This window comes from Gadus morhua, chromosome 6 (genome assembly GCF_902167405.1).
Source record: "Gadus morhua chromosome 6, gadMor3.0, whole genome shotgun sequence".
Lineage (NCBI taxonomy): Eukaryota > Metazoa > Chordata > Actinopteri > Gadiformes > Gadidae > Gadus > Gadus morhua.
In genome coordinates this window covers 9668080-9683802 of record NC_044053.1, presented here as the reverse complement: position 1 = coordinate 9683802, position 15723 = coordinate 9668080, and the positions used below count along the sequence as shown (strand labels likewise).

At 45.1% G+C, this 15723-nt stretch overlaps 1 protein-coding gene across 1 annotated transcript in view; it reads left to right on the top strand.

Annotated features, from left to right (window-relative positions):
* Positions 1 to 15723, top strand: part of galnt9 (polypeptide N-acetylgalactosaminyltransferase 9) — a 72593-nt gene that overhangs the window by 25547 nt on the left and 31323 nt on the right. The window contains exons 4-5 of the mRNA XM_030359555.1: positions 3507 to 3681; positions 13058 to 13255. Of these exons, the coding sequence (XP_030215415.1) occupies positions 3507 to 3681; positions 13058 to 13255 (373 nt within the window). The remainder of the gene's footprint in view (positions 1 to 3506; positions 3682 to 13057; positions 13256 to 15723) is intronic.

Genomic DNA, 15723 nt, shown 5'->3' with positions numbered 1-15723 from the left:
ACACAGTCTTAAAAGGCTGCCATTTAAAGCCAATGAACAAAGGAGTAAATATCGGCCCACCCCCACCCCCTTCTTGGCCTTTGCCCAACAGTGTATTGAGGCTGTCGCTTACCTTTTGCCACAGGTGAAGTGACATTAACGTGCAGACGTGGGAGCTGCTTTCATTGGCTCCCGATGAGTCTCAGGGTTGGTGAACATGCATGGCTGACTGTGTGACCTTCTAACGCGGGCCAGGCCTGTCCCTGCTCATCTCCACCGTGGATCTGGGAGACCAACAATGCCAGACCCAGACTGTCTGCAAGCATAATGAGTCAGACGCAACGAAAGGCTGTTTAGCCTTGTCTGCACGACACCTATCTTTAGATGGGACTCCTGGTGACAGCTAATGCCGTTGATGAGGTTTATTCACATTATTAATACCATCTGACAGCCTCGAAGATGTGTGAGCGTTTGGTTTTCAAGACAGAAGACTTAGCCTTCCATCTTGGAAAGATTGGGTGTATTTTATTTGATTGACTACGCTAGACGTACAATTTACTCAGTTACATTACTTCAGAGTTTGCGCTTACATATTTCAGAGCTCACAACCCTACCCCCCCTGTCAATCTATCAGATTGTATGAATAACATAACATAAGAACAGATCAAAGTTCCTTTGATGCTGGTACAGAATCACATAATGAATCACATTTCTGTTACTGTATCTTGGCAATATCATGGCTTTAACTGGCTTTAACTGGACACTCAATGCTTAAGGTGGGAAAAAAGCTAAACTATAACAGCTATAGCTACTATATAGTTTAGATGCTGTTCAGCTGTTAGCAATGTCTAAATGGTAAAGATTCAGAGTAGAGAAATCAGACATGACCAAGGCTAACTTTCAAACACGTGATGGTGTTTAGTTGTAGAGAATCTATACGTTTTCCTTCCAAATAGGGCAAAGCAGGATAACACTCATTGTGACGTGACATCTTGCCATGGCAGAGATTACCTCTTCAAAGCGAAGTGGGAAATCTCCTTTCAGAGCGTGGTTTTGCCCACATGGTTCCCGCGATGGCAGGCTGACGAGTCGGCCTGTTTGATGTGATATCGTTGCTAGTGTGCAGAACGTCATACGGGTAATGTGCTCAGAGTTATTTCACAAGTATTTCTCATCATTGCAGAGACTAGTTATCAAAGTAACTTCAATCTGATTTGAGACACGCAACGATCGCTATCCGTTATCACACAACTACACAGAGATTCATTCCATGTGTACTATGTTGCTTTTTTGCACCATGCCCTCTTGGTTCTGAGACATCTTTGTTGTGGCTTATTCAGAAGCAGTGTGGGGCGTTGTATAAATAGGGAGAAAATCAATGAGCAAATATCAGAGGTTGCAGAAACTGACACACAATAAGGGACATTGCGTTCATCTCTTGTTGATCTAAAATAAACCATAGTTGTATTTCATGGAGCGCAGCCAGGTACGGCAGATGTAATGTATAGGTTCTTTACACGTGTGGGTGTGATGGATGTGGCTTTAGGCATCTGTGTCTCAGTGGCATTCCATCACACCTACGAGACAGATGATGCAATACTTTGCCATAATATTGTAACTGTGTGTCCCTCGCTATATTTGTGAGACCAATTCACACATAAACGTTTTATTTGCAGCTAGGCTTTATATATATATAGCTTTGCTGCAAAGAGTGTGTGTTATTATTTTTTGTCATAGTAATAGTAGAAGCAAGAGTAGCAATAGTAAAAGTATTCAAATTATTATTATTATCATTATTATTATATATTTGTTATATAATTGTATTATCATTATTATCATCATAATAATAATAATGCATTGAAATATCTTTATTTAACAAGCATGCATTTCGGTGAATATTCAGTGAATTCAAATCCTATATAACTCTCGTAGCACCCTCCCAGCAGCGTTGCATCCTAAACGATAGCGTCCCAAAGCTTCTTAAAGCCTCTGAAACTGGCACAGCTCTTTGTGCAGCCTGCGTTCCACTTGATTACTCCCTTCCTGATGGAGGCGTATTTGTTTTGCCCCACGTTACACAGACTCTGCGCTCCAAACATATTTCTGGGTCGATAACTCCCTGCAATGAAAAAGAGTCCGGCTTGCTATTTGCGTATTTAAAGGACCATAACTTCTCTCCTTTTCAACCAAGGTCAGTTAATAAATAAGGCAGTTAATATCTGACGGACCTCATCCGATTGAAACACTTTCTATACTCCACAGGTGTGAATCTCCCCTGGAGGTTAATGCATCATTTGGCTATGTGCACAATCAGCACCCTACTGCCACTCTACAGGAATTGCACAAAGAAGCCAGCTCGGTGCAGAAAAGCCTACAGGCCCTGAGGGGTAGAGAGGGAGATAAAGAGTAATAGAGAGAGACAGAAAGTAATAGAGAGCATAAGGGGAGGGGGCGAGGGAGATAGACAATGGCCAATCTTTCACCACTCACTGGCCGGCCTGAATTCTGTGTCAAACATTCTCAGGGTAGATAGCTTCTCGGGTCACTGCTTCCATATTCACAATCTTCCCTCTAAGAGGGACCGCCACCACAGCTCTATCAGGTAAGGCCTTTCAGACAGAAAGATAATAGTACTGACAGTCCTCTCTGGTGACAGTGTGGTGGTGGCGCCATGGCAGGGATAAGACAGCACCATATACCCCCACCGCCACTTCCCCCAGCTACAGACCGCGATCAATGTCGTGAGAGAGACTCCACCAGGATCCAGAGCTCCGGTGCAGCACGGATAAATAGCAACCCACCACGCACCACCAAGTCCTGATGCAGATCCCCGACAGACCAGGGGGATCACCCAGGCAGTAACCTTGAAGGGGGGGGGGGGAAGCCTGAACAGACTTCTCCCATCGCCACCACCAACAAAATTGAGACAGCAATTTTTACTTGCCGGTAGGGTGGAGGTGACAGCCGCTCGCGTCTCTAAAAGCCCACTAGTAGAGTGCTCACAACCCCCTCTGAAAGGCAGTCATCCGCACTGAAGTGCACTACCTCAGAGTTATAGAGCAACCTGGAGGAATTGTGCATTTGTCCTTGACTCCCCCCTCCTTGTCTAAAAGTGTTCCCTTAACTCCATGCTGATCCCTGCTTTCCATTTGGGGCGGGATGGAAGGTGGGATGCAAGGCTGGGGTTGATATTATAGCGGCTAGATAGTGGCTAGAGTGTTGTGGCTCACAGCCAAGAGGTACTGCTTTCAATCCCCAATGTCTGCAATCTACCTGTAGGCATCCTTGAGAAAGATTTCTAACCTCTTTCTGCTCTTCATGACCTATTCGGAAACCACTTTGAGTCACTTTGGATTAAAGTGTCAAAAAGTGTAAAATAACAAAATCGTAAATAGTTTCCTTGCTTTTCCTTAATTTGTAAGGTAGGGACGTGGGGGTTATCTCTATGAATCAAAAAACCGCCTGCCACCATGAAGTGAAGCATTCGGATCTATTCTAAAAAATTGTCTCTTTATTTCATCTCACAGTGGAGCTCAAGTTCAACCTTGACCAGTATGTGAACAAGCGCTACCCGGGCCTGGTGAAGATTGTCCGGAACAGCAAGAGAGAGGGTCTGATCCGAGCCCGGATCCACGGGTGGAACGCCGCCACTGGTGCCATCGTCGGTTTCTTCGATGCCCACGTCGAGTTCAATACTGGCTGGTAAGCAGACGAAAAGGTCACATTTAGAAAACAAATGACCGGCCTTGCTTTTATCCTTGGTAGTTCAGTCTCCCCCCCTTTTCTCTTCATGTTCAATGCGCTGCTCTGTCATCTCATATTATTAGCAATGAAATATGTAGTTTAGGTTTCCCTAGGAGCGCTTTGACACAGCGCCAGGATAGGGCGGCGAACTCAAGCCGTGCCAGTTCTAACTGAGACAGCAGTTTTAAGGCGAGTGACCCTTATAAAGATATAAAGGTTTGTCCTTAATAAGCTTTCCCTCACGTATCTCCCTCTCTAAACCGTGGGTAATGGCCCTTGGCGAGTGCCAAACGAGACCACGTCTGTGTTACAGTGACACTACAGTACAGTGTCAGGCAATACGTACTGGCGGCAACACAAAAAAAGCCCAGCCAAAAGCCATTATAAGTGAGGATGATGGTAATTAAAGCAGAACAGGAATCCAAATGTGTGGGTTTTTGTGTTTTTTCCATGTGTGGTGTTTTCGCTGCCAGGTGCTAGGCTTATGAAACGACCGCTGGGGCTCTCAGTCCAATGTGTGGCTGCCACTTAGAGTTGCCCACCAAACAAGTCACTCAGGCACATGTAATTGGCACCTAATTCAGAGCTGTCATCCTGTCAAGGGTTTCAAGATGGAGTGCAGCTTATTTTGTTCCCAGGTTGGCCTAACTGGGAGATATGGAGGAGGAGGGAGGTGGAGAAGGGGACTGTTTGGGTTATAAAATGCCTGCACCATCCGTGGCTGAGATTCCACCAGTTCCCCACAGACAGATGATGGGAGTTGGTTTTGCCGCAGGTTTAAACCTGAGAGCGTAAAACAAATACGACACGATTAATGTTTTCAATTATTTAAGGGTTGCAAATGATTACCTGATGTGTTCAGCTCATTTTGTCGTCCAGTACATACGATGTGGAAGCTGTGTATACCTCTTTGCCAAGGGGGGCAGCCTTTCAATCCCCTGTTAAACCACAGCTGGGGATTGGATTGGCTCAGCAGAAAGGGCTGTCGGGCCGTGCTGTTCTAGCCAAGGCAGCACTGAGGGAGTAGGTGGATGGCCGGTGCTAAGTGGTGTCCGCACTTGTTTTCCCCCCATCTGTTACCGTGCTGGAACGGATGTGGCTTCCTCCCCCACCCTCGATGCCTACCAAACACACCGCTCCCTGCCCGGCCGGCACTCTGCACAACACTCAACAGCCGCAACAACAAACCCCTCTGAACGGAGGCCCTCTCTGAAGTCAATTTTAAAAAATTAGTCCAAAGCTTACGTCAAATAAATATTTTTTTATTGTTCTGTTTTTGAGAAGAACACAAAGTACGAATGGATATTAAGTGTATTGCTGGAATTTAAATCCTGTAGACCTCTCCCTTGGGGATGGAACATCAAACCAAATAGCTCCTTGGTTGCGAGTCAAAACACCCCCCCCCCCTCCCGCGATCATCCACCAATGAGCGGCGGTGACATCGTCTCCACCCCGCTCTGAGGGCTGTCACCTCCGCCAACCGCACCACCACCACCATCACCACTACAAACTCCGACAGCCAGGCTGCTCGGTTCGGATCACAGCGAGCCATGCTGTCTGTGAGGTGTGTGTGTGTGTGTGTGTGTAGAGTCACTGTGCGCGCTGATGTGTTAACAGGTGCGGGGAAAAATAAGACAAGAGGAGCGGAAGCCCTGTGATTCGAGACAGGAAGACGCCGGAGAAAGGGATTTGGTGAATGAGATGATAGGCGCGTTCAAACCAGCATCTGTCCTCTTCTCTGTCCTTTCGTCTCTCTTCAAAAGGAACATGTGTTTACTACCGTGTGTGTGTGCCTGTGTGTGTATGTGGTTGCAGTCTGTTGAAATCTATAAGCTTTGCCATCACTGTTTGTTGGGGGGAGTTGCTCAGTTGGTTGCATCATTTGGTGGTTTTTCATCGCTTCAAAATGTTCCCCTGCAACCTGTTTATATATATATTTTGGATTAAATATATTCACATCTAGAGCTCTGCTCTTAATCCAGGCATGAGTAACTGCATGTTTGAGAAAACTCTCCAGTAAAGAAATACCGGGGAACTTTAAAGAGTTTTCATTTTGAGAAAATGTCCCCTCCTTGCTTCCTAATCATTTTCCCATCAGACTTTATTGTGAGTCATTGTGTTCCTCTTCTCTAGAATGGTTCAGAATCTCTTTGAATATATATTCACTCTAGGAAATCCCTCTCTTCATTACTATGAGTGCTCTCCCATCGGTGAGGACAGGATTAGCAAACTACAGTCACACACTGGTCAAAGTAAGACGGATGCCCCCACTAGTTCCTGTCCCCCGTCCTCACCTGGACGACCTTGTACCCACTCCTGGTGCACGCAGCTGGAGCCCAAGTTGTCAGCACTCATTTATAAGCGGATGATTCATTCCAATAACGCCTCACCCCTGGGGTGTGGCTTAGCGGGGCGAGCCCTCGGTCAGAGCTGCTGTTAGCACAAGCAGAGCTGCGTAGCGATGCATTTTGACAGGTGTTTCAGACTAGCCTAATGAGGAAGAGGAGCTAACTAAGTCTTATACGTGTCAACGCATTGATTGGCCTGAAACAAAGATACGGGATTAGTGGCCAGCGCTAATTACTAATATTGGGTTGGCTGACAGTGTGTTTATTATTATTATTATAATTAAAGTCTTTAATCCATCTGGGTTTGAGAGAGAGAGAGAGAGAGAGAGAGAGAGAGAGAGAGAGAGAGAGAGAGAGAGAGAGAGAGAGAGAGAGAGAGAGAAAGCGCCTCTACATCCTTAGTATAGTGAGGTAGTTGAGAGCACACAGCAGGCGGAGCTAGTCTGTAGCGCATCCGTCTTCTAAGCAGGATTAATCGTGGTGAAGTGGGAGTGAGTGGTGAGGACGATGCCGGCGGAAGCACAGCATTGCAGAGGAGAAGTCTGAAATAAATTGATATTTATGCGATTTTTCCTATTTGTATGTTGGCCTGGTCTGAACATCCTCCATTGTTGCCATCTGGAGTTATTCAAGATGATTTGGACAAATAGGCTGAGTCGTAATTGTTTTTATTTCAGATCGATCCTACGTCCTCTGAGCCTTTGGTGCTTTCAGAGTCTTATTTTAGGACTCATAATATCTAACGTCTTAGCAGGCGAGGAGAAGTTTTCGTCCCACTCAGTTGTTCTGTAAAGGGTCAAATAAGGGAAGGGTTTACTTGGTTTATAAATAATATTTGCACATGAAAGGGGCTCAAATAAACATATTTCATGAATATAGTTTCAAGAATTAAAATCCAGTGCACAGGAGATTGTATTAAAACCTCTTTCCTGCAGCAGTTTTCATTATAAGCAAATAAGCGAAGCCACTTTCAGCTAGTGACACATTATTCCACAGTTATTTATCAATACTTTGAAGTAAACCTGTCTTTTCATTTTGTTTTCACATGTTAAAACAAGTGCCAGCCCAAAGAACACTCATCTTTCCAACTTTTTGCTCTTAATTTGTAATTTGCACTCTATCTTTACTTATGTTTTGCATTTGAATTTCGGCTTCAGTTACTTACTTGTCAATCGATTTCAACAAAAATGAAAAACAGAGAGCAAACAAAATCAGTTTGTTTTGGACATAAGCCTTTGAGTAACTATGGGTCCTTCCCATAGTATCTTGATATTGAAGCATGATTCTGTAATGTATGCTGAACATCCTCGCTGTTCTGCTGACAACAATGCACAGCTCGGAGCTCTTCTAGTAAATCCATCCTGGAGTATTTGTTTTGCATTTAACACTGCTCTTTTTCATCTCACCGTCAACACGTTCTCATCACTGTCTCTATACACAATGATGTCGCTTTCTATTAGCTTTGATATCTGTTTATAGAGATTAGCTGGCATGTAGTCTGTACCTGATACACCGACCGAAAATACTGATGACTGTGTTTTCTGCGGAAGAGAAACTCTTGGCCCGGATAGTTGTTATCCATTATCCGGCTACACCGGAACCCCGGAAATAGTGCCAGTTGTCCCAAGAGGTGAAGACGATAGCCGGTCATCAGACAATAGCCGGTCATCAGATGATAGCCGATGGTTTCTGGTATTGCTTGTGCATTGGTTAAGAATGAACTAGTGATGACATACCATTAAAAAAACACAAATTAAAATTACATTTAAATACAAAAAAAGACCAATAAAGGTTATAATGGATTGTTTCCATATATGTCATATCTTTTTTACTGTTCATTGGCCTTACTCTTGGCAGCTGGTAGTGGCCCACTGTCTGCATTTATGTTTAAAACCATGTGTTGTTGTGAACTATCTATAGACGATTAAGCTTCCAGGCCTGGCTGGCAACCTTCCAAAAAACACGAAAAGCGACTTCTTATGCTGCCTTGATGCTCATCTATTACACCAACTACATCCAGAGGAAACCATATGAAGACATATGCAATCAAATCTAGCCATCCATCATAAGAACCATTTCAAGACTAATGCCAGTGTATCACAGCAATGTCTTCAAAAGTGGTGCGAGACTCTGCAGGGATTTCATATTCCAAGTGAAATACCTGAAATCCTCCAGCATGGTACTGTATTCATAAAACAGGCAGGAATTAATATTTCTCCTTGCCATAAATATGCCTTAAGCATTCAACCGAGCACTGGTTGGTCTCAAAGCCTTTAATGTGCTTCCACATCGCCGGAGGCAGTGAATGCTCAGATGCCTCGCAAAGACGCTTGCACATGTACTCCAGCATGCGCGCACATGTGCACACATCCATTATTGTGGCGCACAGATGGCATAACCCCTTTGCATGCACACAGCGACACGTATAATATCATTGAAACAATTTGTCTGCTGAATTAAGGCTACAGTGCGCTGTCCACGACCGACAGATCAAATATTCCGCAGTCATAAAAAGAGCTTTAGATATGTGTTGTTCTCAGCGTGCCACCCCAGCCCCCCACCACCACCCCGACTGAAGCCAGATCCAATTATCTGATAATTCCAGATGCACGAATAAGATGTGTCGTAACAAAATTCGATTAATCTGTGAAAATAGAATAACAATAGAATTACAACAAAAAAATAATATCAGACAGGACGACTTAATCTTAAAGGGGCGCCGGGCGGTGGGATTCTTTGTTGGTGGCGTGGATAAAAGACGGTGGGAGAAGACCCCCTGGATCTCTCCGAAGATTGTGTTTGTGCAGCAAAGCCGCACGGGGATGGGGATGCCGGGGATATTTGTCCTGGCTTAAGATATTCCAATGTGACCCCTTCCTGTGGTCCTGTTTGTTGAAGGCAGTAGTAATATGTGCTCAGGCTGATTCGGAGCCTTTGGCGGCCTATAGCGTGACTTTGCAACGGATAAGCAGACAGCAGGACATCATATCTCAGAAGGCCATCCCCCTCCCTCCCCCCCCAACCCCACCCCTTAGCTCAACCCATCACCTCAGCCACACGCAGCACCCAGGGGTTAATAACAGGGGACCCATGCTAACTCAGAGAACCCCCCTGTACGGGAGGATGACTCATCGCTGAGCATGAAGTGAACCCATCCCTGACCCCGCCCTCCCCCTCCCCCTCCCCCTCCCCCTCCCCCTCCCCCTCCCCCTCCCCCTCCCCCTCTCCGGAACGGGAGCGTGGATCTCAGCTGGTCGGAAGGGGAGATGAGTAAGCCCTTACGGTGGTGTACAGATGCGCAGCACGGCAGCAGGCGGGAGAGGAAGAGGGGGGAGGCGGGGGGGAGGGAGCGTGATACGGACTCCGTCTGGCGAGGAAACGCCAGATGTAGTGCGCTGGCTTCCTGAGTGGTTGCTATGGTGCTAAATGAGGCATCCCAGAGGTGTAGCTAGCGCTCTGTCGTTGCGACCAGGGAGGGGGGGGTGGGAGGGAGGGAGAGGGAGGGAGGGAGGGAGGGAGGGAGGGAGGTGGCTGGATGCGGCCATGGCTGGACGCTCCGGGGGCATCCGACGCTTGGATCTCAAGGACAAGCGGGTGGGAAGATGAATGGCGGACGAGTGCAGCCAGGGGTGTGGTAGAGCTGAGAGGGGGCTGCTCTCAAGGTCGGGGGACACGCAGGGGTTTGTGTGTATCTGGTGGGGTGAGGGAGGGGGTGTCGGCCTGTGGTAGAGCCTCCTCCTTTGCGCTACGTTGCCGGGTTTTGTCACGGAAACCCGGCTGACATAGTTGGCGTGCCTTCACACACATTATTCTGATTAAGATGAATATTCAGCATGAGGTTGTGTTCAGAAGAAAGGGTTATTTTGCTAATTGGGTTGACGTGGGCAGGTTGTAGGCTGAATATTCATTGGATGTAGGGTCAGGTGAGGTGGGTATAACGTAGAATGAATACACAACGGGCTCACAAATGAACAAGTGCTTCATTTGTGCCCCCATGTTTTTTTATACCCAAACAATATTCAAACAGCTTCGGTCTTCTTTCAAGTAAGATATTCTGGATCAGCTCATACATGACAGTTGGAACCTTTGAAAGAAGGTTATTCTGAAGGGAATCACACATTTTATTCCTCATATTCATACGAGGACAGTTATGCTGAATTGGGTGGGCTATGGACTGGCTGAGTTTCACCTCAACTGGGATGTGGAGGATATAGGACAAAACAGAAATACCTCTTTTATACTCATTGAACATCAAAAGAGAATGAAAAAAAGAATAATAACTAATAAATGTTTCCTTAATCTCTCCCTCTCTCTCATTTATATATATATATATATATATATATATATATATATATATATATATATATATATAATATATATATATGTCAATATGTATACACATAATATATAATCAATTCAATGTATTCATAACGTGAACATATTTTTAAATAGCAGTAACAATAGTTATTTTCCTGCCAGTAGCCTATGGTTAAATGACAAGCAAAGTGCTCTTGCCAGCCACTCTAAAGTTATTAAATGGAAATTCTGTCTAAGTACTGCTCGCTTCCCTCCTTTCTTTACTTACATCATCATCCCTTATAGGTCCATTTCCATCCATTACCACTATCCGTACTACCTCCTCCACCTTCTCTTCACTCTCCACTTCAGTACGATAAGGAGACACAGGCAGAGAGCGGATAATTAAGGTGTCCTGGAAGAATTCATCCTAATAATAATATCAAATTATTTTTTACATGATATAACCTTGTATCCATTGCGACTAGAAAATAAATTTGGCTTGCACATAGATAGCTTCCTTTCTCTCTAAAATGGAAAGGTGTCTAGTTAGCATACAAATTTACACTGTATGCCAATAAGTCTGTTACTGACGCAATGCCAATCTCCTGTCTTCTTTATTGTGTAGATTCCTTTAGTCGTGTTGCATCCTACTGACTTGTCCACTTTCCCCTTTTTTGGATGGCAAATTAACGTGGACTCTCCTGCCTTGGCTGCCTTCAGCCATTATTCTTTATTCTCCATGGCAACTCCCCTCACCTTTGTTTCCTTTGTGGTTCCTACCCACCAGGTGAAGGTTTTACTTTTAGAATCATGTACATCCATTGTCTCATTGAAGTTCCTCTGATAATTCTCCCAGTGTGCTTTCCCATGATCGTGCTCAATTTAAATCAGGTATATTGCTCCCCAGGAGGGTCCTACAAGGAATATTTTTTTCATCAAAGAGTAAGTCAAAAACAGGCGAGATAGAGAAGAGGGAAGAGAAAGAGATGGAGGTACAGAACAGAAGCAAGGTTGCCATGGTGATCTTGTATGCTCCAAAACGTTGTTTCCCATGTCGATTCAGAAATGTGAGCGCTTGTGTGAACTCAGGATGGTGTCGCGGGCGCTAGGAGAGAACGGAACTTAAAAACTCCAAAGTACTCCCGCAAGAGGATCATTTATCATTTAATTTCGTCCGCCTCTCTTCCCGCTGAAATGGGAGAAAATCCACTCCACATCGGCCCATGCACTAGTTACACAAACCCTGCCGTTGTGGAGGAGGGTGTGAGCGGCCGCGGAGATGGTCTTAACGCCTGATGGATTAAGCAAACGGTGCAGACGGCGTCTGAACCCATGCTTGCGCCCTGTCACCACGGCTCAATTCCTCCTCTCCCTCCTCCTCCTCCTTCTCTCCCTCCTCCTCCTCTTCCTCCCTCTCTACCGCCACCACCGACACAAGCAGCACCAAGCTGCAGCACAGTCGGGCTTAGAGGAGCGACACCTTGGGCCATAGCTCGAGGTAGAGTAGAACGGGGGAAGAACATGCCAGATGAGAGGCCGAGCACTCGAGTGACAACCGACAAGCAGTGCAATCTGCCGCCCTGTTTGATGTGGGCTGAGAAGAAAGCGCGCCATTCAATGCATCCCTGGGAGCCGCAGCCAGAGATGAGGGCCGCAGCAGGCTTATGGAGTCAGGCTCTGCGCAGACTGACGTCGTACCCTTTGCATTGGGGGACTATATATATATGTATATATATATACGTATAAAAAAAAATATATACATATATATATATATTGCCCCTATATATTCCCCCTATCTATGTATGTTTATATAGATCCCCCTATGCGAAAGGTTGAAAGTATGGATCCCGGCAGAGGATTCATTCAATTCTCTTCTCGTTAGTTTCATACCTCTTATACTCCAGCAAGGTACCTAACCCCTCCCCTCTCATTAATTGCGTGCCCAAAATAAGGATTAACTCTAAGAGTTGCTTTTTGTCTAAACTCTGCCTAATGACTCTGATGGTGATTTCAAGTTCAGAAAGGTCTTTTCTGGAAGTTGGAAGTGTATTGCCTGGCTGTTGCTAATTAGCGCAACCCAAAGGCACAACTGCATTCATTAGAGTAACATGAGTCGGTTCAGTGCTAGCATGGAACTAACGCAGCGCAGGTTCTTTGTTCGCAGCGCAAGGGCTTTGTTCTTCGCTCGCTGCGTCTGAGTGTCTTGTTCATCATGTCTAAGTTCAACCTTGACCTTCTCATTTCGTAAATGGCACTCTATATTTAATACGCTCTACAATCTATTATTCATCGTCCTGAAATGCTCACCTACCTGGTAGGGTCAGCAACGCTACAGTGAAACAAAACAACTCTACGCAGATAGTTTATTATTAATGTGTCCAATGTGTCTAAATCCCATACTCTCTTTCGGATGAATATAGTCACATAGATGAGTACAACTGCTGCAGCAAAAGGGCAAGAATGCCTCCACATCATATCAATCATATATCCTAATTTAACTAATTTATCAGACATTTTCATCGAGAATGACAGCGAAATTCTCATGTTATTTTCTTGGGCATCTTGCTCTCGGGGACCCACAGATGGAGCAGCATCTCTTTCGGCTGGGGTTTGAACCATATCAGCCGCCTTCAGCAAGACATATCCGGCCCCTCCTAACCCTTGCGTCTCCTCTGTACATCCCGCAGGGCCGAACCCATCCTGACCAGGGTGAAAGAGGACCACAGCCGCATCATCCTTCCCGCCATCGACAACATCAAGTACAACACGTTTGAAGTGCAGCAGTACGCCAACGCTGCCCACGGCTACAACTGGGGCCTGTGGTGCATGTACATCATCCCCCCCCAGGATTGGCTGGATAAGGGCGATGAGACGGCCCCTATCAGGTGAGGACCAATGGCGTTCATAATGGATGAGGATGTTTGATGAAATATGGATAGGTCGCATCCCTTATTCATGTGTTCATGAGAGAAGGCGACGTTGTGTCCGCTGTTACCACCGCCACAACCCAAACAGAAGAGTGCAACCCCCCCCCCCCCCCGCGGGAAAGGCTTGTACATTACGACCGAGGCAGCTGTTTGAGTGGCGGGCCGAGCCAGTGTTTTTAGTATGAATGTATAATGTGAAATGTGGTGCATTGCTTTGACCATCTGTCCTGCAGGTAGGGACACGTCACACCTCTGTTCCACTGTCACTGAATCAGTGTTGGCCAGGGGAAACAGTCAGGAGGTTGTAGAGGATGTAACTATTATTGTATGTATGTAGGTATGCATGCATGTATGTATGCATGCATGCATGCATGTATGTATGTATGTATGTATGTATGTATGTATGTATGTATGTATGTATGTATGTATGTATGTATGTATGTATGTATGTATGCATGCATGCATGCATGCATGCATGTATGTATGTATGTATGTATGTATGTATGTATGTATGTATGTATGTATGTATGTATGTATGTATGGATAGATAGATAGATAGATAGATAGATAGATAGATAGATAGATAGATAGATAGATAGATAGATAGATAGATAGATAGATAGATAGATAGATAGATAGATAGATAGATAGATAGATAGATAAAGAGAGAGAGAGTGATAGCATGAGAGAGAGAGAAAGAAAGAAAGAGAGCAAGAGGGACAGAGAGAGAGAGAGAAAGAGAAAGAGAGCGAGAGAGAGTAGGTGAGAGAGAGAGAGCGAGCCTCTGGATCTTAAGTATAGTGAGGTATAGGAGAGAGCACACCGCAGGCCGAGCCAGTCTGTATCTCATCCGTCTTCTAAGCAGGATTAATCGCGGTGAGGAGAGAGAGAGAGAGAGAGAGAGAGCAATCGAGAAAGACCGATGGAGGGAGAAAGGGATGGAAAAGGAGAGGGATAAAGGGATATAGTGATGGAGAGAGAAATTCAGGGAGAAAGAGGGAGAGGGTGAGCGAGCGAGAGAAAGATAGATGGAGGGAGAGAGAGAGTTTTGGAAAGAGAGAGAGATCGAGGGACAAATGGATGGAGAGAGAGAAGGAGGGAGCAAGAGATAGGGGGATAAAGGGATAGAGAGTTTTGGAGGGAGAGAGATTGAGGGACATAGGATGGAGGGAATGTGTGCGATAGGGGAAGGGGCAGCAGCGCTGGTTCTGGTTTCTCTATTGACATTCTGCTGTAACGGACGGGGGCCCTCCAGGGCCAGCTGGAGTGTGTCGGATTTGTGGACCCCTAACGGGAATCGTTCTGCCACTTGTTTCCTCGACAACAGAGGCTCGGTGGTCTTTTAAACCCTGACGCCCCGGACTTCTCTGGCGGTTTGGACACTCCCAACACACACAAAAAGTTGTAAATATGATTTATAAAAACATTGGTACGCATGATTTAGAGAGGCATTATAAGAGAATGAATTGAATGTCGAGGCTTGGATGAGATTTTGAACAAGAACCAAGTTTTAAAAAACGGTAGGGTACTTGGCAATCATACACGGTCTTCTGAAGTTTTACTTGTAGACTCAGCAGGAACCATGATGCATTCAGCTGTGTTCAGTTGGAGGATTGGATGCCTTCATGAGAGCAGCAATCCATGTGGTTTAGTGGATGTAAGGTTCTCAACATATCACTTAAGGCACTGGTGCAATGGAGGAATTGGTTTTTCAAGCACTTTAAAGAAACATTAAGCAAATAAAAATGTTAATCAGGCTCTATGTTTAGTTAAGTACTGGTGTTTTTGCGCAAGTTTGTTGAAGAGCTAACGGCAATTATTTATGTAAAGATCTTTTTTCAATTCACACACTATCAACAATTTAATCTAAAATTGTTGTCTCGAATTTAGAACATTAAACAGGACGGGTATTGTTTATTTTCTTTCACGGCCATATTCCTGTGTTTTTATTTCTCTTCCCAGTTTTAATGAGCTATTTAGTTGGCCAACCAGAAGATAAGCAAGTTGTCAATTAACCATGTTCATATTGGAAACATGCTTCCACAGGAATAATTCTCCATTATAATGACTGACATTGCACACACCATGTTTGAAGGGCATTTTGTTTACCCGTGATGAATGCTCAATGTGAATCCATTTGAATGAGTTAGGTGTAGCACCTGAGAGCTTCTCCCAAGATTTAAGAGTGCAGAGGATTCTATATATATCTGTCATTTAATCAGAGTGATAATCACAGGTACTGGTGCCAAGCCATCTGCCTTCATGTTTTTGCAATGCCAGAGTACAAAATGCAACTACCTTGTAATGGCTGTAACCCTCCATAGTTTTACCTCACATGTTCTGTTGCAATTAGTAGATCGATGGATTGTGTCACAACTGCTGGCAGGGCAGCAGGCAAAAAAGGAATATGACCCAAATGTAGACGA